Consider the following 24405-nt stretch of genomic DNA (forward strand, 5'->3'; position numbering starts at 1 on the left):
CCCAACTCTTAAAGAGCCCAAAAGTCGCTTACAGCAACATCTGGCAATCCCAGTTCTCCCACTCACTGTTGTACCTCTACACTTGGGTGATAGTCGCTATTTTCCTTTGAGAGGTACTTCTGGAGACCTTGGGTAATACAGACCAATCATTGTTATCAAATTCCTCAAGTCATGGTATGAAAAAGTGTGTGCCGACCGTCAAAGAAAGTAAATGAGATTAAATAAAAACCTGACAACAATTCTACTATCAGTCAAAATGTGCCTCATATAGTGGCTTCAGGTAACAATGATGTTCGTCATCATGGAATACATATTTATTCTTTCTGTCTCAACTTATAGAGATACAGAGAAAGGGGAGAAGATATTCTGAAGGCAAGTGAGACTTCTGCATCCTCACACATGGTTTTCATCTCACCTCTTTGCAGGAGTAGCCCTGCTTGTGATGGGTCAAATGCTTCATTAGAAAGCACCTACAAACCTATAGTGAAATAATTGGTCATACTTGCTTAAATCAACCAATGGTTTGTTACAAAATGTGTTATACAGTAATATTTATATGAAGAATTGCACATTCTGACAGCCACAGTGCGGTAACGACAGCTGCAGCTGTCGGAATGGTCAGTGCCACTGACTGCTCATACATTGCCTCCCCACTTCGGTGTCCTATCTATTGATAGCGGCACTTCTAATGACAGGGGCGCATGGTGCCCGTCATTCTAATCACTTCCCTGCATTACTACAAGCAGGGAAGAAGATAACTGCAGCACTTAATGTGCGTAGTTACCATTTTTTACACCCAACACCGGTTCATACATCTCTGCCATAGATTGCTGGACACAAAGTATTTTGGTGTGATGAAGACATTGAAAGAGAAGCACACATACCTAGCAAATTAATAACACCTTCATTGTAGGCAGCAAACAAACGGATCGAATCCTTGAAAAGTAGCATGAAGCCTGTATTTATAACACCATTTGTTAACTCATTTGGGTTTGCCTTAAAAGAAAAAAATAAATCAAGTAAAGCAAATAGCAGTACAGTAAAAGTACAGATTTACAAGGTCACCCAAAAAAAAGCAACACAAACTTTGTACTCTTACACCTACATCAAAATCTAGTAGCGCATCCAGCTGGTTCTGAATTATAGGAAGAGTTTTCAACAGCTTTTCTGTAGCCATAGTTCTCATCACCCCGTCTATCCTGAAAAGAGCATAAACAAATCTTCAAGAAACAAAGCAGTTTTCTATTGCTAATCTGAATGATATGTGGTTAACATACCCTCTTTTCATTTTGGTAAAATCCACTGCTACAAGTCTGTAGGAAAGTGCTTTTTCATTTAAATATCGGCTGTAGCGCCTTATGAAGGTTGACATATCATAACCTAGAAATAATTAGAATACATTTTTTAGCAAAAGAAATCGAGATGACATATAATCACCCATCAGTTTGGGCCTGTTTCGTAGTCGGACGTTGCCAGATACTTGTGTCTATCTTTTGCCTGTTTAGCGTGTGCAACTATGTTAATACTGCTGCAAGCCATCCCATGGTGTACATCAGTACATCTGAATGTGCAAGGACTAAAGCACACACTAGACGATATGTTGCCCGATCCTGCGGATTGGATGACATATCGTCCACATCTGCCAGTATGTACCAGTAGGTCAGTGTGTATCTGCTATGTCACTGATAATGCACGTTACCGCACGTCGTCAGACCGGGCAATATAGTCAGCGGAGGCCATGCTGCCATATGCACTGGCCGATTCTGGGACCCCTGCCAGGTCTCGTTGCAAATGACTTTGCGCTGAGTACACATGGTTTAGTGTGTACCCAGCATAAGGCGCCCACTGTGAGCGTCTTTAGATTCTACAGATGTAGTGCACAGATGGTAGGTGTATGTGGGCACAAGTCAAGCCACACAACGTGGGCGCTCAAGTGTGACCTGGTAGCGACAAGCGTTTTTTTTACCTTCAAATGTGTCTTATGGAGCGTACACACGGTCAGATTTGTCAGACTTGTCAGATTTGTCAGATGAACGATTGAACGATTAAACGATTTGAACGATTTGACCAAAGTTTTGAACGATTTGAACGATTGAACGATTTTTGACTGCATTAAAATGAATGGAATCGTCCAAGTCTGACTGCAAACCCATCAGATGTCAGATATCGTTATCTGACAAACGGGAACGCGCATCGTTGATCGTCCATCGTTCAGGCATGTCAGATATGAACGATTTTCCTTCAGATATGAACGACTGAACGATTTTTAAATCGTTATCGTCCATATCTGAAGAAAAAATCTGATCGTGTGTATGCACCATTATTTGTACACAATGAGACTAGATAGCACAAGTAGCTTCTGCTGATTAAAATGATATGCAGCACGCCTATGTTCTGTGTGTGACTGCAGGTGTATCAGCATGCTAACGCTGTGTTACAGCCACTGACACTTCCACTGTAACGTAGAGTTTCGCATGCAGATACACCCGCACTCGCTCACAGAACATAGGCATGCTGCATATCATTTTAATCAGCAGAAGCTGCTTGTGCTATCTAGTCGCATAGTTGTGAAAATAAGACAAATTTTAAAAAAAAGGTAAAAAAAACGCAAAAAAAGACGCTCAGCATTAGCAAATCATACCACGGCATGGCGCGACTAGAAGGGCTTTTTAAAGCGCAAGGAGGCTAGATGTATGTGGTCCCATCTGTACCAATGATCTCACCATCGAAACTTGCATAACTATGCCAGTTGAAGAATCTCTGTCAGAGTATGGCCTGCAATGTGAACGAATAAGCATCAGAGTTTGCAGCCAGATCAGTGACACGCCTGCAACATTCCCATAAGACGGTACATCTTCGCGCATGAGAATAGCCAACTCCCTGTAACCGCCTTGGAACGCAAAATAAATTTCCAATTAATTCTGTCTTATTCGCAACTGCGGGCACTCTCCATTGGATGCATATGCTGTGCAACTTTATATCTAGAAGCATGCGCAGTTGAAAAACATTGGGCATTTGCGCAAATATCGGCAAGGTGCGCAAGTCAGGATCAGCCTCTTAAACTGACTGCAAAACACATCAGATATTGTTATCTGACCATCAGGAACGTGCATCGTTCAGACATGTCAGATATGACAGATTTTCCTTCAGATATGAACAACTGAACGATTTTTGAAATCGTTATCGTTCAGATCTGAAGAAAGATCTGACCGTGTGTGTGCACCATTAGTCTTATGCAAGCAATTGTTATTTTATATAAATGGTAATATGTAAAATTGCATTATGTTCTTAACACACATACATAGTCATGTGAATAAGAAAGTATACCCTCTTTCAAATAGGTGTGCACATCAGGCCACATTTTACAATGATCTAGTCCTCACAAAGTTCTAAAATGTGATCAATCTAATTTTAGTGAGACAGAACAATGAGAGCAGATTTTAAATTTTCATTAAGTATTCAAAAATAAAACACCAGAATAACAAAGACAATACATTTAAAGCTGGGAACACGCTATACGTTGTGTGTATCCATCGATGTAATGATATATCGCGCAGACCATACACACTACATGATCTGGTGTACTACCACGCGATATACCGTACCATGCTGCATTTAGCAGCATGGCATCATTTGTCGCATCAGATGGGACGATGTGATGAACGACCAAGGTGCACGAGCGATCGGGCGTACACACTGTATGATCCGCAAGATATATTTTTCCGATCCTTGTCGGAACGATGTATCGTACGAGGGATTGCATAGTTTGTACCCAGCTTAACTTTTGCCCATTTTACCTTGCAGGTGTAAAATATAACTGTCCACACTGCTTTCACCATGAAAGGAGCCCAGCCACAGGAAGACTATGGATATAGGGCCTCATTCAGACCCACTCGCAAGCGGCTGTCCGCTCGCAAGTGGGTCGATGGTGTGCACTGCGCATGCGCACGACGGAGGGAGCTCCGTCGTGCGCATGCGCCAGACGCGCCGAGCGAAGGACTTTCCTTCGCTCGTTGTGTCTGATCAAAGGGGGCGTGCTGTCGATGTTGATTGACAGCACGCCCCCTTTGGTGGGCGTGCCGGGGGCGTGCCTGCCAGACGGAGGCGTTCCCAAGGGAACGCCTACCGTCTGAGTCCGGCCCCACTGACATCACTAGTGATTTCAGTGGGAGTGATTTTGGCTCTGATAGAGCCAAAATCACTCCAGGGCTTGTGGTCGAAAACCCCGACCACAGGCTTCTGGTCGCACTGGCGATGGTCGCGATGGTCAAGACCATCGCGACCATCATCCTGCACGCTCGTATGTGCTGTGGGTGGTGACCCACAGCTATACGAGCGTCCAGGAGGACGCTCCACTTTTATGGAGGACGGCCCTCATTCAGAGCGAGCGCTCTGCTCAGAGCGTCCGGCCCTGAATGAGGGCCATAGTCACTCTCATTGTAGAGGAGATTCACACATCAAAATTTATAAGGATCTCCCCAAAAGATACAGGCGCCATAGCTGTATACCACCAAAAAGTTTGTCCATTCCAGATTCAATTAAACGCGATGTTGAATAGCATCGGGAATGAGTTCTCGGAGCAAATCAATTGGCCACGCTGTTAACCCCAACTAGAGGATTTCTGCTTGCACCTCAGGAAAGTGCGAGAAGAAATATGACTAAACTAGGGCCGCGATGCTGGTTTCGAGCTTAGAACGTGCACAAACAGCATCGCGGCTGGCAATTAAGTCAGATAATGCAGGTTATCGCAACTAAAGCCTCGGCTTTAGACGCCATAGCCTGAACCTACTGACTTAAGTGCAGGACATGATGGGGACAATTGACTAGCTTCAGTTACTCATTCCTGTCGCTATTCAACATCGCACTGAACTGAATCACCCCCATAGAATATAATACAAATATGTCCTGACGCTACATGAACCACAGACATTCACTCTCTTTCCTAGAGGGGTTCACATGTGCAAAACAGCAGCACTCAGCTGACAGAAAACCACCAATGTATAAAGCATCAGTAATGTAAATAAGCTGAATGCCTGGAAAGATGCTAGCAATAGACTGAGAAATACAACTTGTTGCAAGTATTATACTGTAGTATTTAAACATTTAAGCCAAATGGATAAAAAGAAAACTGCAAATGTGTGAAAGGACAGTTGCAAACACAAAGAACATTTCCACGCTTGATGAATACTGCTCAAAGGCAAGACTATTTCTGTACAAAGGTTAGATATTTTATTATTAAATGATTCTAATATTTAACCTTCAACATTTTAAGTAAGTATTCCCTAATGACATGCCCATGTATTACAGACATTGTGAAATGTACTTCCAGGTTTATACAAAACATTTGTGTTTTTTAACTAATCAAGTGAAACATTCGTCTGAATTTTTCTAACATCTTCATAATCATTCCAGTGATTTTCATTCAAATTTGCCTTATACAAAATAAAACATAAAAGAATATTATTTTAAAGGTGCAACAAAAAAAATGACAAGTATTTTATGTAAGTCCTGAGAAATAAACTAAAATGTAAACACGGGAATTTTCTAGGCAGGTGTATATTAAAAAAATACATTTAAAAAAAATAAAACAAATAGAAGGTTAAATTTACCTTGCATAGCACCTTTATCTAAGAAGTTGTTGAGGTTAAATAATGTGTTTCTGGATGCAAGATATTGAATGAATCGCTGGAGGAGGAGAACACAAGAGATAAATACACCATAGAATAGCAATTTAAGGACCGCATTAACTTAAAGGACAGAATGTGTAAACATGTACAAAGCAATGTCCACATATGTGGAAAAGACCAATAAGTGGCGTTTTTAGTTTTTCCGATAAATGAAACTATATTCAATCACAGGGTGGTAGAAAGTAACATACTGTAACCATTTCAGTAGGTAGGCACTATAGAAAAGACAAAGGCAGGGACGTCCAATTCCACCACAGTGATGAGCAAACATCTTAGTGGTTGAAGTGTACAGGAATGGAGTTTCAGCCAGCCATCTTAATTTCCCAGGAATTAAGAGACTTCTCTTTAATGCCGACAGTTATTATGGTCTTATATTTAAATTGTAGATGTCTAATATGTAAAAAAATGTATTGTGCCTCGCTCTGAGGAAAAGGTTTAAAGTGACAGTGGTTACACAGTTCTTGCACAAGCTGTCAGAATTACTCACCAGATAGCAATGTCAATAAAAAGGAGGAGTCTAGTAGCTGGAAACAGAGGGCCCAATATTGATGTGGGAGGATTTAACATCGCTGCTGCTGCTTCTTTGTATGCAGCTGCAATGCTAACATATGCAAAAATTGCAGGTGGTCTGTAGTAGAAACACACCTCCTTCCTGCTTCAGTGATCAAAAGCTGCGTCCAAGGATGCAGCCATCTGATCAATTACGTGAATATTGGCCATCTGAGTAACCCACAGGTGATTCACGCTGCCAGGGCCAGGAAGTCTGCATCTGAAGACTCAGATCCTGGCCTTTGCACTCCCACAAAATGGAGGAGACACGCCTCTGTTTTGAGGAACGGACCCGGTCGCCGGCCCCCTGTCTATCGGGCTGCAGCTCAGGGGGCACTGTGAGCGCTCAAGCAGTACTCGTTTTGCACATGGGCAGACGTCCCCGCCACCAGACATGTATGTAAACCATTGGGTTTGCGTACAAATATGAATAAGGCACAGTGCCATTATCACCATTAACTTAGATGCAGGGTATCAAACTTACCAAGTCATGGGTAGGGGCAAGGATGGGCTTAACATAGAATCAAAAGTAATAGGGACATACACACACTGCTAATAGAGGAATGCCCTCAACTTCAGGATAAGTCGAGCTGCTGGCAAAGGACCACAAATAGGGGTCATCATATTTGTTGTTATATGAGGGCTGCACAAAACTGGACAACACATTTACTATGCTGCACCCTAAACCCATGTCTGTTTTCACCCATGTGTCTTTGAGGTGTTTGTAATACATCTTCTCATGTTATGGAGTATTGCCATCACATTATTGCATGTGTTGTCTTTTCTCCTATATACATTAATCCTTCACCTGTCCAGTTTGGTCCTTTATAATAGTTAAAAAAAAAAAAAAAACACACGACATCCACATTTGGGGAATGTTTCAAACTCTGTAATAGGTATAATACATGTGCATGGATCGCAAATACAAGCTATAATGTGTATTTTACCAGTTATTGAGGGCTAGAGACTCACTTTTGCAGAGTGGGTGGGCTCCGGGGATGCGCTCCACTGCAGCCAATCCCTGGCTCCTGAGTCGCCTAAGCTGCTGTGCGCTGCAGCCAATAGCGCTACCCTGTTTATCCCTTCAAAAAGCTGGAGGAAATTTAATTCGCTGCCGCCTCTCCTGCTGTTTGGAGGCGGAGCAGGACACCCAGCTTACAGTCAGAAGGGCTCAGTCGGGGTACAGAGTGGCCGGTCCCATTTAAACACCTTGGGCCGGCCGCTGTTATCTGCTGGGCTGCGGGTGCTGTCTATTGCCAGCAGTACAGTGTAGACGCGTGGCCCCGACCCCTCAATATATGCGGCCGAAGCAAAGTGGAGAAGCAAGGCCCTGCACCCAGACTCTCGTCTCCCCTGCCTGAGGACAGCGCGGTAATAGCCTTGAGTGTATCAGCATTTTTGGAATAGCTAGCCAGGTGCCTGCGGCGAATGAGGAAGACAGTACAGCAGCACACCTGGCCCCAGCAGTCCCCGGCTTTCTGCTTCTAATTCCCGGATCCCCTCCACCCCTAACACCCGGTGTCACCCAGACCCTTCTGCAGTCCCTGCCTACTCCCCTCTACCTACTCCTGTATGTGGCTCCCCACCCCTTTAATACCCGGTGGCATCCAGTCCCTTCTCCTGTCCCTAGCTCCCTCCACATCTAATACCTGGAAGCCAGCCCCGCCTCCTGTCCCTGCCTACTTCTCTTATCCCAAGCTCACCTCTACCATCTCCTGTATGTGGCTCCCATTCCCCTCTAGTATCTGGGGGCACCCAGCCCCTTCTCCTGTCCCTGCCTACCCCTAAATCCCCTCCTAAAATCCTCCAGTCACTGGTTTCCCGCTTCCTACTCCCGGCTTCCAGCTTCCCACTCCCGGGCCCGGCTTCCCGCTTCCCACTCCCGTGCCCGGCTTCCCGCTTCCTACCCCCGTGCCCGGCTTCCCGCTTCCTACCGCCGTGCCCGACTTCCCACTTCCTACTCCTGTCACCAGCCCTGCCTACCATACATCAAGACAAGGAGCCAAAAGCACCTGCCGCATTAGCGCAGCTGCCCCCATTCAGCTCCCACAGAATTAAAGGGACAGAAGAGTGCACAGCTAGACGCAGAAAATTCCTTAAGCATTTTTGTTCAAAGATGAGAGAACAAAATCTTTAGTATATTTTTAAAATGTATTTATTGATTCGTGATTTTCATAAAATTATACTGAAACTACAGTTTCTGCATAATTTTATGTATCACTGCTATGTAAGAACAGTCTAATGCAGAAGTTGTCACAGAAATCTCCTGCAGTAGGCCAACTACGGCAGCAGACTGCAGTCCCCATTATTGTTAATGGGTACTGCAGTCTGACCTCGGTGTACAAAACTGATGCAATTGGGGGTATCAGATGGGCATTCCAGGGGTATATGGGCATGTGTGGTGGCATGTGGGGAGGTCTGAAGGTCATATGGGGAGCTCGAAAGTATAAATTATGATGGGAACCAGAAATGGTCAGGTAGGTGCGATCACGGATTGTGTATATTTTGCAAATACAAGTTCCTTCTTAACTTGCATTGTTGATTAGATATCCTCTCTGGCCACCATTTCTGATAACATCGGTAATATATACTGTAGGTTTTTGAGCTTGGGATTTCTTATCTGACATCTCCAAATTACACAGTGGTGCAGTTAGCATTTATTCAGAACTACATACCGTGCTCAGCCCCTATATAAAAAAATGTTGGCAGATTCAAGTAACATTTGATACACTCGCCAGCAGAGTACAGTATATCTAACCAATACAGCAAGCTAATTAGGAATTGCAAAGTAGATCCTAAGCAGGACCATTCCTCCAATAAGGCTAGGTGGAAGATGACCAGAGTGAAGGCTGGCAGAGTACAAATGGCTCCTCAGGCTGTAAAAAAATAAATAAATAAAACCTTCTTGGGCAGCAAGCAAAATTTAGTATAGAACTGTTCCTTTATAGCAGCAACTGGCATAAACAGACTTTCAGAAAATTGATTCATCTGTAGCTTTATCGGTGAACATGGGTGCCATTTCCCCCTACACATGCAGCTGAACACACAAAGTCATATTCTAAGAGACCAACACAATGGCAAAGAGTATGTACCCATTATGTTGCGCATTCCTGTAAGGGGAAACACAACATGCAGTGTATAAATAGTAATTATGGTGACTCCTAATAAAAAATAACAGTAACTAAGTCAGTACAGGTTGAGTCTCTCATATCCAAAATGCTTGGGATCAGGGGTATTTTGGATAACAGAATATTCCGTATTTTGGAATATTTGTATATCATAATGAAATATCTTGGGAATGGGACGCCAATATACACATAGAATGCATTTATGTGTTATATACACCTTATACACCAAGCCTGCAGGTCATTTTACACAATGTTTTCAATAATTTTGTGGCTCAAGCAAAGTTTGTGTACATATATGAGATAAATTTATGTTTCATTTACACCCTATACACACAGCCTGAAGGTAATTGTATACCATATTTGTAATAATTTGTGCCTTAGACAAAGTTTGTGTACATTTAACCATCAAAAATCAAAGGTTTTATTATCTCAGTCATGCCAAAATTAGTCCGTATTTCGGAATATTCCGTATTTCGGAATATTTGGATATGGGAGACTCAACCTGTAATAGCAGCAACAACCATTGACTATAAGGCCTCATACACACAGATTTTCATTTTAAGAGTTCAACACTTACAATGATACATGCCTGAAAGCTGAGAGTTCATAAAATAAATACCTTGCACACCCACGCACACTTTCTAAAAAGTATTTGCCTTCCATAAATTTGACATGCCCAGCGTTCACACATGTGAAATATAATGTAGTCCTTAAGAGAATGCTCATACAAAAACACACTTTGCTGAAGGGAATCTTTAAGAATACACCTTAAAAACTGGTAAATGACCAGGTCAAAACAGGGTATTGTACAAGCTTTTATTTTTCAAGTGCTAAGAGGGAAATTCAATTGTTTAGCCCTGCCGCAGCTCTAGTCTGAAGTGACCAGGAGCAATTCAATTGTTTGCGCGAGTGCCGCAGGCGCACTTTATTTCTGCTCACACCCTCCATAGGTGGCGAGCAGAAATCCATCCAAAGTCAGGCTTTTGGACTCTAAAACCCATCACACCCAGTAGTTTACACACATGACATGCACAATAAGTAACGGGCACTCGCGCCCATTGACAAAACAATATTAGAGAGGCTAATTCAATTTTGTGCGATGCCCAACTGCGCATATATATCGGCCATATATACGGTAGTGCCGACAACGCAAGTTTTCCAGAACGGCACATTGCATTCAATTGAATTTCCCCTATAGAAAGGTTAAGAAAAAAAAAAAAGCAAGAATTCACACACAGGCATTTTAAACACATTTACTAAAAGTACTTTATTCATGTTCACAAAAAGAAAGGGCAGGGGAATGATCCTTACCTCATTACCATACATCATAAGGTGATGTGTTGTGATCAGAGCTTTGAAAACTACAACCCAGCTACCATTGGCAGTCCGTTCAAAAAGTGTGTCAGCGAGTTGTGGTATGTTAACATTCATTTCATTTGTACACTGGATAAGATCTGCCAAAACAAAGAAAGAAAAAATACATACATTAGTTTAATACACTATATAATTACATAACACGATGACCGAGATACCAAGGACATAAAAAGCATGCGGCATAAGGACACACTAAAATCACATTGTAATAAAGTGCTTTGGAACTCAACTAGATTAAGTTTATCTTTTTATAACAAATTAAAAAAACAGATTATGACTTTTAGAATAGGAACAGAATATAGAAATAAATACTGTAAATTATAAGATTATATAAACATAAAAGGAAATAAGTAAAGAAAGACGGCCTAGTAAGTTTGGGAGCGCAGAGGGAAAGAAAGAGGGTAACATAACTAAAAAGTGAAAATCATGAAATTTCTATTTTTCCCAATCTCAAGAACTGCAAAAACTTTTTGATAACATCTGTCTTGGGACTGACAAAAGACAGAAATATCACCAGACCAGAGAGGGGCAAAAGGTAATTGAGCCTACCTATATAAATATAATCACAGTGCAAAACCAATCAAATTTGCCTATCTGGTTTAGGACACCTGATTCATCTGCGCTACTGACATCAGATTAGAGTGGCTTTATTTAATGCTCTCTCTTCAATAGGCATGCATACTTAGCTTGGTTAAATGGTGACATTTCCTAGGCTATTATATTTAATCCAATCACTCCCAATACTATTGTCTCAACGAGATGTACAATATTTGAATTTCTTATTTCGTAAATTTATCTGGGGTGCAAAGAGACCAAGGATTAGTTTTAGCAAATTACAACAAGCCAAACATAATGGGGGGATTAACTTTCCAAATGTATTGCATTAAAATCATGCAGCCATACTACGATACTTGAAGGATTGGCTACATGGACAAGATATGTATGCTAATACTGCTCTTGAAAAACATTTTTTATCAGATTGCAGTTTAATAGGATTTTTACACCAACATGATGCTGAAGTTTCGCTGCAATTCCAGGATAATCCATTACTTTGGTCCACACGTAAAGTATGGCACATTCTGAGGCATAAACTGAATGCAAACTCATACAAATCTATATTTTCTTCTTTTTGGGAAACCCTGAATTCCAACATGGTCTGGCGTCCTTCCCTTTTACGAGATTATATGAACAGGGCCTGATGACAATTAATGCCTTATTGGACAAGCAGGCCAAAAGACCTCTAACTCATTCTCAAACGATAAAGAAATTCCCTTTGTTCCGCTTTTACCCACTTGCTTATATGCAAAGTATTATATTATTGCAACCACCAAGTGGTTTTCCGATGTTGATTGGGATTACCAATTAGATGAGCTACTTCTCCCCCCCCCCCAGTATCTAAACATGCTTTATCCACCTATTAATCTTTTTTGAGAGCACAAATTGATCATGCCCAAATACGTACTGGCATGAGTAAATGGACAATTGATATTCCCTCTCTCTGTGAAAGTTTAAATACAATGTTAGCCACTTCTAGAAAATTCCTTCCTGCCGCACAATACCAAGAGATGTTTTTGAATCTATTTCATAGTGCATACTTTTCTCCCCATAGGCAATTTAGGGCAGGAATGGTGGCATCGCCCTCATGTCCTCGTTGCCAATCTTCACTAGCTGACATCACTATTTTTGGAAATGCCCACTTCTTATAATATTTTGGTTACAAGTGCGTAGATATGCACTGGATAATTTGGTGAATTATCTGCCTTATACCAATGAATGGGCGCTGTTTGGGAAATTGCCAGATGGTCACAAATGGCTGTAAATAATTATTACTGATAATTAGTGCGGTAGCACGTAAAGCTGTTTTGCAAGCCTGGATAAGTATTTCCCCTCTTACTCTAACGTTATTTCAGGAAAAACTTTTTCATGTGTTTAACATGGAATGGATAGAAACCACATTGGAGAAAGAAACAAGGGTCTCAAAAATGGGAAAGCTATATCTCAACCTTGCCCATTGGTATTACGAAAAATATCCATGCATCATTTAAAAATACACACTGGTATATACTCCGTGAAATACCCAATGACCCCCCAATCACTTTGGAATCCTAAAGACAGATTATAGTGAGAATACTAATGTATTTTTACACGCAATATGCGTTTGTGACTATATCAATATCAGAATAAAAAGGGAAATATTCATGTCCATTTGTTATGTTATTTTTGGGGGGGGATGCGCTGGGTTCTCGGTCTCGTCTCATAACTCTCGCCTCATTTTTTTACAAGATCGTAGTGAAGGTTTTATTGGGAGCATTGTTTCAAGGTGATAGATTGATTTGATTATTTATATTCAATTTATTGTTATGAATATGTTATTATTGTGATGATTTAAGACTATTTTGTTTTTAATTCTGTTTCCAGTAACCGATTTGATATGTAACATTATTTTTATTCTTTTATATTGTTTATTTGTATATTGTATACGGTGTTTCAATAAACAGAACATTTAAAGAAAAAAAAAAGGGTACTAGTATATTTTTGTGTCTATAAAGTGCAGTTTTTGAAAATGTTAAAAATGCACCTGCTGCAGCCACCTGCAAACCTAAAAACACCTGTCCCATCTATACGCCCCCCCCCCCCCAAAAAAAAAAATACCTGACTCAGTACTTTAAACCACTTTTTCAACACTTTTTATATTTTCGCCCCAAAAAAGGACATGTCATTATTAAGGGGAATTAAGCCAATTTTAATTTGGTTTGCTTACTTAGTCATTAGGGGGATATCCAAAAGAGTTCTGAACCAAGTCCCCACATTTTTAGGCCAATATAGGGATTTTGCACATCTCTTCACCTGCCTCTGAGGTGGTGAAAACTTTTCGCCTGTTTCTGCCTATGTAGTTTTCGCACTTGCAAAAACATCTGGGAACTGGATCATGGGAGTGAACCTCCTCCTGTTTCGCCCGCTGAGTCAGCGGCCTCAACTTCAGATACTCCCTCGGATATTGCGATGCAGAGGGTTATTGATGCAGTTACGGCATGTGAAACTAGACTCTCTGATAAAATTATTAAAGTCCAATCGGACCTATCGTTGATACATCATGATTTGCAATGTATCAGAGAAAGTGTGGGCGAGCTCGAAACCCGCATGTCCACTCTAGAAGATCAAATAACACCTTTAGGCGTCAGAGTTGGATCTTTGGACACGCAGATGCTAGCGGTCAGACATGGAAGGGCGGCTGAGAAGAAATAACGTGAGGTTCGTGGGTCTGCCAGAAAAGGAAGAGGGCAATAGTCCAGAACAATTTATTGAAAAATGGCTGACCGACACTTTCGGTAAAGACTCCTTTTCACGGTACTTTTCAGTGGAGAGAGCCCATTGTATCCCTTTAGGCCTCTGCCACCGGGGGCCCCGCCTCGCACGCTCATTGCGAAGCTTTTTCACTACAGAGATCGGGATGTTATCCTTCGCTTGGCCCGTACGAATGGCCCTCTGATGTGGAATGGGACTCGGATTTCCGTGTTTCCAGATTTTGCCATAGAGATTCAGAAAAAGAGGGCACAGTTCTCAACTATAAAAAGGCGCCTGAGAGATCTCAACATACCTTATGCCATGATTTATCCGTCTAAATTTGAGGGTGGTTGCTGATGGAGAAACGAAATTTTCCCCATGAGACGTGGCCTTGTGGTTAGACCGGCACAGGCCGGCGAGACTCCTGTTAGCCCAAGATTGAATCTTGCATACTTCCTTTCTGTTGGTATGCTTTTTGAATCGTTACAACTATCTAAAATCCGTATGTATACAAATATTTTGAATGTGATAAATGTCATTTGTATTGTTAAATCATGTACTATGCAAATTAAAATTTTTATAAAAATTTTTTTGTATGTTAAGGTACAGAGAATATTTTCCAATGGAGAATTTCAATTTTTTTGAAGTCCCGGGTGCACATTTATAGACCTGGGGACCTCATTTGTGTTATGCCGTAGAGCCATCATATTTTTTGCTCTAGATACATTGTGTAGGTAGAGGGACAGTGTTATAATTACACAGTCATAGTTGAATATTACAAGGTGTAAAGAATAAGAGGGGGGGAGGGTTTTGTTCAGTTTAGGGATGAGGTATGCCGTAGTTCAGGCTGGTATACAGGGTGGGATGGTTGAAGGGGGGAAAATGTTGGGAATTTTTTTTGTGCTATTTTGTTTCTGCATCCTTCATAGTTCGCAAAATTTGTACTATCTGAGGATTGGACGAACGGTCTCTCCATTTATAAATATTATAATATTTCAAGATGGCATCACTAAATGTTAATTTTTTATTTTGGAATGTTAGAGGGTTAAATGACAATATCAAGCACTCTCTGGTCATTAGACAAATGAAACAATATACAGCGGATATTATTTGCCTAATGGAGACACACTTAGTTGGAGAACGACTAATATCATTAAAGAAACCTTGGGTGGGTTGGGCGTACCACTCAACGCATACGTCAATGTCTAGGGGGGTCTCGATACTGGTACGTAAGTCAATTCTCTTTGTATTAGATCAGATACAATCCGATGTGGGGGGCAGATATGTTTTTTTAAAATGCAGAATACACTCTATGTCATTGTTGCTTCTGGCGATATATATCCCTCCCCCGTATTCACACGAAATTCTTAAAAAGGCAGCTGAATTTATAGCTATGTTCCCAGGATTACCAATAGTATGTGCCGGTGACTTTAACAATGTAATGAATTTGTCACTAGACAGATTTGTTGGCACACGCCAGGACGGTGGAGACCGAGCGACTGGGTTTGCGAACATGGTGCGTGAGGTGGGCCTGCTGGACGCATGGAGACTTAGACACCCGCATGAAAGGCAATACTCTTATTTCTCATCTACTCATAGATGATTTTCCAGAATTGATCTGGCCCTAGTATCACCAAATATTATGCCCCGTATACAAAGGATCCATTATCAAACTAGGGGCATCTCTGATCACTCTCCTATTTCACTGTCCATTGACTTAGAAGGTCATAGAGGACAATCATTCTGGAAATTAAATCCGTTTTGGTTAACACGAATGGGCGCTGGTCTCGAACTGGAAGCTGCATGGTCAGAATTTTTTGATTTAAATAGTGAACCGTCTTTTCGACCTAGTTTATGGGATACTTTTAAAGCATTCCTTAGGGGTACGTTGATACAGAGGGTGGCTAGTCTTAAGTCGTTCTATAAAAGCAGGAGCTTGAGTTGGAGACAAGGTGTAGAACGCTGGAGCTGACATACCTTTCTGATAATTCTGAATATATTAGAGAGGATTGGGTAGATGCGCAAAAGGCATGGACAAAATGCCTGGAGGATAAGGCAAAATTTTAAACTGCTATTTTCATCTCACATCCAATATGCCTCAGGGGATAGACCTGGATCATATCTGGCCAATTTGTCTAGAGGCGAGTGATCATCTATAAATGTAGCCCAAATTATTGACCAAGATGGGAGTAGTATATAACAAGGTGCCAGATATTGCTAAAGAATTTGTGAAATATTACAGTCAATTGTATAGTTCTCGTTTGAAAGATGAGGTACAGAATATTTCTAACTACTTGGCAGATATAGATCTTCCAAGACTTAGTCCAGAAGGCCGTGATCTTTTAGATTCCCCCATAACCATAGAGGAGATCAAGTTAGCCATTAACTCCTTTCCCACCAGCAAAGCTCCAGAGGTGGATGGCATCCCTCTTGAGTTGTATTAGAAACACAAAGCCTTTTACCTGCCCTGTCTGCTTAAACTTTTTAATCAAATATTTGAATATAACAAACTCCCTTGCTCAATGTCAGAAGCTCTTATAATTGTTTTACCCAAGCCTGGTAAAGATGCCTCACGTACAGATTCGTACAGGCCCATATCATTACTACCTACAGATGTAAAGATAATAGCAAAAATTCTAGCTACTAGAATTAACCAAGTTATACTACAATTAATTCACCCGGATCAAACGGGCTTCATGCCTGGCAAATCAACTGCCATTAATCTCAGACGCCTGTTCACCCATTTGCAAATGCCCCAAAGTGATGACTCAAAATCTGTTATAATGTTCCTTGACGCCGCTAAGGCGTTTGATTCAGTGGAGTGGGAATACTTATGGGAGACACTACAGGGATTTGGAATTGGTCCGGGATTTATAAAATGGGTTAAACTATTGTACTCGGCTCCAGTGGCAAGAGCTGTGGTAAATGGATATGTCTCCTCACAGTTTCCACTGTTTCGTGGTACTAGGCAAGGCTGTCCCCTGTCTCCTATCTTGTTTGCCCTTGCCATTGAACCCTTGGCGTGCAAAATTAGAGCTTGCCCTCATATATTAGGACTTACCGTGGGAACTAAAGTAGATAAGATTGCGCTATACGCAGACGATATTCTATTGTTAATTTCGAAATATGCAGTTTCCATATCGTATGTTTTGAGTACTATTGATACATTCGGTAGATACTCCGGTCTATGTGTGAATTGGGACAAATCCTTCATGCTCCCATTTGTAGATCCTGGCCCAACTGATCCACTGCAATGCTTCTCGCTAAATTGGGTTAATTCTTTTAAATACCTTGGAATCTGGATTGCAAAGGATCTTTCACGTTATCTGGCCCTTAATATTAATCCCCAGCTGGAGTTTATTAAAACTCGAGTCTCTGCTTGGGGCAAATTACCACTCACTATGACAGGCCGGGTAAACATAGTTAAAATGGTCGTACAGCCCAAATTATTGTATGTTCTACACCATTACCCAATATATATTCCACAGCGAATATTTTAAAAGATTGATGGCCTGCTTTCCTCTTTAATTTGGTCTGGTGGGAGAGTTCGAATTAAAACTGACACATTGACTAGACAAAGAGAATCAGGTGGCATTGCCCTCATTTAAATTATACTACTATGCCACGCAACTGGCACACTTATGGGAGTGGTTTCAAGTAATACAGGCAGATTCAATACTAAACTACATTATGGCTGGGAGCGGCACAGGTTTGTGTCCGGTTCAAATACTCCTTAGCGATAGTTTGGTAGTTGTCAAAATTCCCCTGTTTAAACAATCTGTCATGATTTGGAGATTGACCTTTAAAGGCGGAGGGATTAGATCCGGATACTCCGTTGGCTCACTCAAGGACATTTACTGAGCTTTCTGAGTTACAAGTTGGGGAAGTGTGGGGAAAATGGGGAGTGACATCTGTTGGGCAGCTCTATCGAGAGGGATATCTGAAATCTTTTCAGCAAATTCAAGATGAGTTTAAAGTCCCTGGGGAGTATTTTTACAGATTCCTTCAACTTGGGCACGCACTTAATGCTCAATTCAGAGGGGCCCCTCTATTTCTCCGCGACTCACTGCTTAAATTACTGGTGAAGTCTATAGGTTCTTGCCGCCTGTTCTCTATTTTATATAATAAACTATTGGATGGGCATCACTCATCTGATCTAGCTCATATTAGACAAAACTGGGTCAATGATGTTGGTGCAATTACTGATGAGTCGTGGCAAATAGCCTTGGCCAGTCCGCGCACTGCCACAGTATCTGCTAGATTTCAACAGAGTTATTTATACTTCATAGAGTGTATATGACACCTGCCAGGTTATACGCAATTGGGGGTAGGGCAAACACGCATTGCCCCAAATGTAACTCAATGGAGGGAAATTTCTGGCACCTTATGTGGCAATGTCCACAGATAAACACTTTTTGGCAAAAAGTATGTCGCATTATATCAGATACAGGTATACCACAAGATGTCCTCACCCTGGTATCATGCGTTCTGGCTAAGACTGAGGATGATTCTATTGGTAAATACCCTAAAATATTTGTAAACAACATGCGCATGCTTGCTAAGGTGTGCATAGCGAGGGAATGGATGGCACCTAGTGGCCCGAATATTAACACATGGCTATCACTAGTAAACAAGGTAGTTTCACACGAAAAATATGTATTTATAGCCAGGAAGTCAGAAAAGAAATAAATACCTTAAAATATGGTCTAGGTGGCTTGAATCGACACATGCCCGTCATACCAATTAATAGTCTGTCGGTGATTAGTAACTGTTTAATGAGTCTTGCTGATAATTGTTATATATCTGATATAATAATTTTTTTCTATGTCTAATGTTTTACTGTGATTCAAAAAAGTAAAAAAAACACAGGTATGAGGCTTGCTAGATCGAGATAACTGCAATTGGTCAGGATTGGTCCTCCTTTTCCCCTCTTTCTATATATTTTATGTTGATGTTTAAATATAACAAAGTAAGAGGCCACGTCCATGTTATCTTTGAAAAAGAATATATAACTTTATTCTGAATTAACAACTGTCAATTTAATACAATATATTGTATTTACAACAATTCAGCAATGTCAGTTTAATTTTTTGTTTGTATTGTTTATAAAAATCACTAAAAATGTATTGAAATAAAAAAAAAAAAAAAAACATCCGGGAACTGAATAGCGCAATGTGCTGGCATGCGCGAATAGATCGCATTGGCAAACGCATTTTCGCCAATCACGACTTTTCGCTCCCAATTGAATTTGGCCCACAGTCTGGTTCTCTTTTGATGATATAACAAATCCTACTAACTTTGGATCGTTAATGTTAGAAAGCATTAAAACATGGTTGATCAAGGTTTGTAATAAATAGCAATGTTTCACAGTATTAATATAATAAGCAGGATTAAACATTTTTCATGAAGACATCCATCAATGCAAAAAAAGGTTTAAACCAAAAAAAAATAAAAAAAGAACTAAAAAACACACAGATGACTGTTCCCACTTTGCAAGATACAGCTGACCCAAGACTTTCTTGCTGAATTACTTTTAAGTTTTTGATAAAATGATTAATATCGTTACTCTGTGGGCATGAGATTGCTTTCAATATGAGCAGTCATGAATGCCAGTTCAATCTTTTTAGAATTCTGGATCTAATGTTGTAAAGCAATGATAGTAGATTCTCTTATTGGTCCTGTAATCGCTCTCTTTAAGAGCGGTTACTCCATACTCTTTCCTGGACAGCCATGTAGAGGTGTGCCATCAACAACACATATGGTTCCCTTTTCCCTGCTGCACTCTATGGGCGGAAGTCAATTGTTTCCAGCACCTTTTATGCGGCTAAACCAGACTTCTATGGGCGCTGGTTTAGCCGCATGGGCGCGGTCAGTGCGATAATCGGCATTAATTGAATAACGCCCCGCGATCTCCCGTCACTTTAGATGAAAGATTGGGCGCAGTAAAACAATTGAATTACGCCCTATGATCTCTGAACTATGCTTCGCGCTCTTCTGCAATCAGAGCTTGCTTTATCACCACCATTTATTTGCAGGGTGACAAACTACACAACAAAGAACAGTCAGCATTACAAGTCATATAAATTAAATACAAGAGCAAATCAAACACATAAAAGGTCAACAAAGAAGTACAGACAAGTAACTGAGTTGGAGAGAGCCCTCTTCATGAGAGCTTACAGTTGAGCAGGAATGGGCAAAGTAGAAACTATAAGGGGCTAATGTGGCAAGAGTGGACATGTCAGTTATAGCATATAAGGCAGTAGTCTTACTGTAGGTGGGAGTAGGATAGGCTATGGTGGAGAGGTGGGTTATTTTTAGGGAATGTCTGAAGGTTAGAGAAGAGAATGGTCAGGTGGGTTAGGGAGCTCCATGGGTATCAGTTTGGGAAAATACTTGGAGGAAGGAGTGACAGGTGATTATCATAGGGGAAGAGAGATATAGGTCAGAGGCAGAACAGACAAGCCAAAGTATCTCTCATGCCAAGTTCAGAGATGTAAGAAGGGAATCTTGGAAATAATGGGAATCCAGTGTAGCAATTTGTAGAGTGGTGCTGCTGATGAGGAATGGTTAGAGAGAAAGATCAGTCTTTCAGATGTATTCAGGACAGATTGTAATGGTAGATTTAAGTGCCATATCAGGTGATTGCAAAATACGCACTATAGCGCGTTTTTACACGCTACAGGAAGTTGGTTTCCCGGTTTTTAAAATTGAGCAGGTCCTGTAGGACCCGCTGTGTACAGCGCAGCAGCAGAAAATCTCAGCCAGCGCCGTCTATTCAACCATTCGCCACTGGCGGATTCTCCTCAAGCAGTAGCTGCCGCCAGAACTACAGCTACCAGATTCCTTGTGTCCGCCTTCTGCAGCTGCCGCTCACTCAGACTCAGTCAGTCACTCTCCCTGTGCTCCCGGCTCACTCAGCCACACTCCGATCCCTCTCGCTCACATTCTGCTACTGCCTCAGCCACTCTCCAGTCATTGTGCCTCAGCCTCCGCTCTGTGGTGATGTCTGCGCTGTCCCTGGTGTCGCTTGGCAGCTGTGTGGCCCCTGTTCCTGGTGTTATTGGCCAGTTCTGTAGCCCTTGTCACTGTCCGGCTGTATGGCCCCTTCTCCTGGTATTACTGGCTAGCTGTGTGCCCCCCCCCCCCCCCCTTAATCCTGACACTAACTGTGTGCATTCCTTCACTAGCCCCGACTGTGTGGCTGCGTGTATTTCCCCTTTACCCTGTTAACTATGTGCACCCATCACCTTACTCCCAGCACTGCCCGTCTCTAACGTTTTTCTCGCCCCAATACTGCCCAAGCTATCTACCATTGTCTCCACCCGGACCCCAGCACTGCTTGTCCCTAACCTCCTCCTCCTCCTCCTCCTCCTTCCCCCAGTACTGGCCCAGCTGCTATTTACCCTTGCCCCTCCCTAGCCTTAGTACTGCTTACCCCTAACCTCTTCCTTGCCCCCAGTACTGCACCTGCTGCTGTCTACCCTTTCCCCTTCCTACCCCCAGCCCCCTCCTTTCCCCCAGCACTGTCACTAGTGCAGTCTGCACTTACCCCTCCCTACCCTCAGCTCTTTCTGACCTAACTCCCCTCTACTCCCCCCCCCCCCACAGCTCTACCTTAACTACTACCTGCCCCCAGCACTGTCCCAACTGCTGCATGCCCTCACACCCCATAATATGTGATGGGACCCAAAAACAGTGGAGTAGGATCCCAATTTTAAAGTTGAGGGTTCCCTGGGACCCACAATTTTTTTTTCACTTAGCCTGATCACTTCACATGCATAGAGGTAGCAGTGGAGGCCAAAAGAATGACCATTCAGAAAGAGGAGATGTACAAAGAGTGAAAAGGATTGTAAAAGTCAGAGCTTTGAGGGACCCGAACAGATCAAGGATGAGGACGAGAATATGAGTCAAAAGATATATAGGTGTGATTATAATGAGGTAACCAGGAGAGAACAGTGCAGCAAAGGATTTAGCCAAGGAAAGCTAAATGATAAGACAGCATTATGAGGAGAGTGGTGGAGCTTGGAGGGAACAGGTGCAGGGAGAAGACCTATAGCTCAGCAGAACAGCGAGTTGACGGTGCATAAGAGGCAAAAGGAGTCATTGCACAGGGTGGAGATTAGGGATGGCCATCGACCATTGATGTTTTCAAAACATTGATGGTGGCCAACCAATGTAAACTAGTTTTGCCATCGATGGCAGAAAACCAATGGTGTTCAACTATCGATGGATTAGAGGGAGCCGTATTTATTTCCCTTGTCAGGACGGAGCTTGGACCCACCTCCCGGTGGCCGCTGAGCCCCACCCTCATTTTTGATTGGGCGGTGGCCTGCCGTGCCACCAGCAGCAGTGGCCATCGAGGGGGTGCAAACCATCGATGGTTCACCATAAATTGTTTGCGCCATCGATGGTAATCACTAATAGGCCAAGCAAGAGACACTCCACCGATGGCAATCCCTAGTGGAGATTAGGGTCTAAAGTAAGTTTGGTTGTCGGGAGAGGCTGATTGTAACTTGAAGACAGCATTGAAGCAAACCTTTCTCCACTAGCATCTGGCGGAACTGGTGCCAGGGTTGGGGCTTGGATCACCAAAGATGATGGATGGTGGATGTGACTGCTTTGCTGTAGAAAGAAATTGCAGCAATTACACCAGACAGAGGAGAAATTGTTCTGGCAGTAAAGTGGACAAAAAAAATTTGGGAGACACAGCCTGGGAGCAGATGGATACTTGCCCATGTTTTTACCTGACCAAAACTCATACATATGGTGCATACACACGGTCAGATATGTCAGATGAATGATTTGCAGATGATTTAACTATCTTTTACTGTTTCAAATTGATGGAAATCGTCCAAAACTGACTGCAAACACATCAGATATCGTTATCTGACAATCGGGAATGCGCATTGTTCATCGTTGCACACGTCAGATTTTTCTTTCAGATATGAACGATTGAACAATTTTTTAAATCGCTATTGCTCAGATCTGAAGAAAAATCTGACCGTGTGTATGCACCAATAGGAAATAACTGCTCTCTTTACCTGTATCAAACAGCAGCAGACCTTATCTGCAATTAGCTAGGCTGATCTAGCACGAGTAGAATAACCAATATATTTTAGACTAGGTGCTTTTGCAGACCTTACCTCATTTTGTAATCTAACATTATCACTCATCCTTTGCAAAGGGTTCTGCATCACACCAAACTTTAGCATAAATACAGATTTACAAATCTTAAACTGCTCTGCAAACGTAAATATCATTTGGGTCTGTACAATTCTTTATTATCCTTGTTTTATATGGCGCAAAAAGGGGCCCACGGTGCCTCACAGATTACATAAACTAACAGTAAGAACAAAACAGGAAGAAAGTGACATACAGTACAAAACATTGCAGAACATGGGCAAGGTTTATAAACGTTGCTGAAGCAGCAACCATAATACCCAAATGAGCTGTGGGGCAGTCAAACCAAAAGATTTGGTGCCGTTGATGAAGAGACGATGGTGTAAGTGAGGGAAGGAAAAGCACATGAGGGAAGAGGGCCCTGGTCGTGAGAGCTTACAATCTATGTGAAATCCATTTAAACATTTCTGTATAACATTACTAACACCCACCAATTCAGAAAATCCTTATTTAGATTTTTACTTTTAGAAGTTATTTAAAACATTATGCTGGGCATACACTGACAGATAAAATATTTGTCAGACCGACAAACATTTTATCTGGCAGCCTGATATCATGGCCAACACACTGAAATATTTCACAGTGTATTGGCCACGATATCCGGCTTCCTACCCTGGGCAGGAGACATTGCCCCGTTCCCCCGCTGTGAAGGAACAGAGGAAAATGTTCATCGGTTAGCCGCTTCTGTGCATACATTGCCTGATGCAACTAACTAGCAACTTCAAAATATCATATCGGATGGACATGCTGGATGATTCGGCATGCCCGGCCGGTCGATATTTTGGGAGCAGTCACACACATACTGTACACAGTACAATTATCTCTGCAATCTGCCGGATCGCCCAGATAATTGTATAGTGTATGCCCAGTATTAGATATGTTGTTACTTTAACTTCTCAAAAGCTCCCAGAATTTGGCTGGTAATCTTGTTGCTTCGACTGAAAAATTATAAACACAGTTTACAGTTCCTGTTATTTCCACATTCAACTGGTTTCCAGGCTGCAAGTTGTGCAACAACATTATTTGCCATTTGTGGGATTTTCGTCTCCAACACTACCAAGCTTTTAGACAGTGATGTAAGTGAGTTGTAGATACAATTCAGCGCACTGCTTAATACCACTGGAAGGTAGCTCCCGGAGCTATGCAATTTACCACGCTGTTTGGTCAGACAAAAGGATTTCAGAAATCAGACAAAAGTGCTG

At 41.9% G+C, this 24405-nt stretch overlaps 1 protein-coding gene across 4 annotated transcripts in view; it reads right to left on the reverse strand.

The window, feature by feature from the left end:
* LOC148511741 (phosphatidylinositol-binding clathrin assembly protein-like) overlaps positions 1 to 24405 on the reverse strand; it is a 109655-nt gene that overhangs the window by 74629 nt on the left and 10621 nt on the right. For all 4 annotated transcript variants that reach the window (XM_088482871.1, XM_088482869.1, XM_088482870.1 and 1 more), the window contains exons 2-6: positions 10676 to 10818; positions 5610 to 5685; positions 1278 to 1380; positions 1106 to 1199; positions 885 to 996 (exon numbers count right to left, since the gene is read on the reverse strand). In XM_088482871.1, the coding sequence (XP_088338997.1) occupies positions 885 to 996; positions 1106 to 1199; positions 1278 to 1380; positions 5610 to 5685; positions 10676 to 10818 (528 nt within the window). The remainder of the gene's footprint in view (positions 1 to 884; positions 997 to 1105; positions 1200 to 1277; positions 1381 to 5609; positions 5686 to 10675; positions 10819 to 24405) is intronic.

The sequence above is a fragment of the Taudactylus pleione genome, unplaced genomic scaffold (assembly GCF_031769625.1).
Source record: "Taudactylus pleione unplaced genomic scaffold, aTauple2 ptg000296l, whole genome shotgun sequence".
NCBI classification, from domain to species: domain Eukaryota; kingdom Metazoa; phylum Chordata; class Amphibia; order Anura; family Myobatrachidae; genus Taudactylus; species Taudactylus pleione.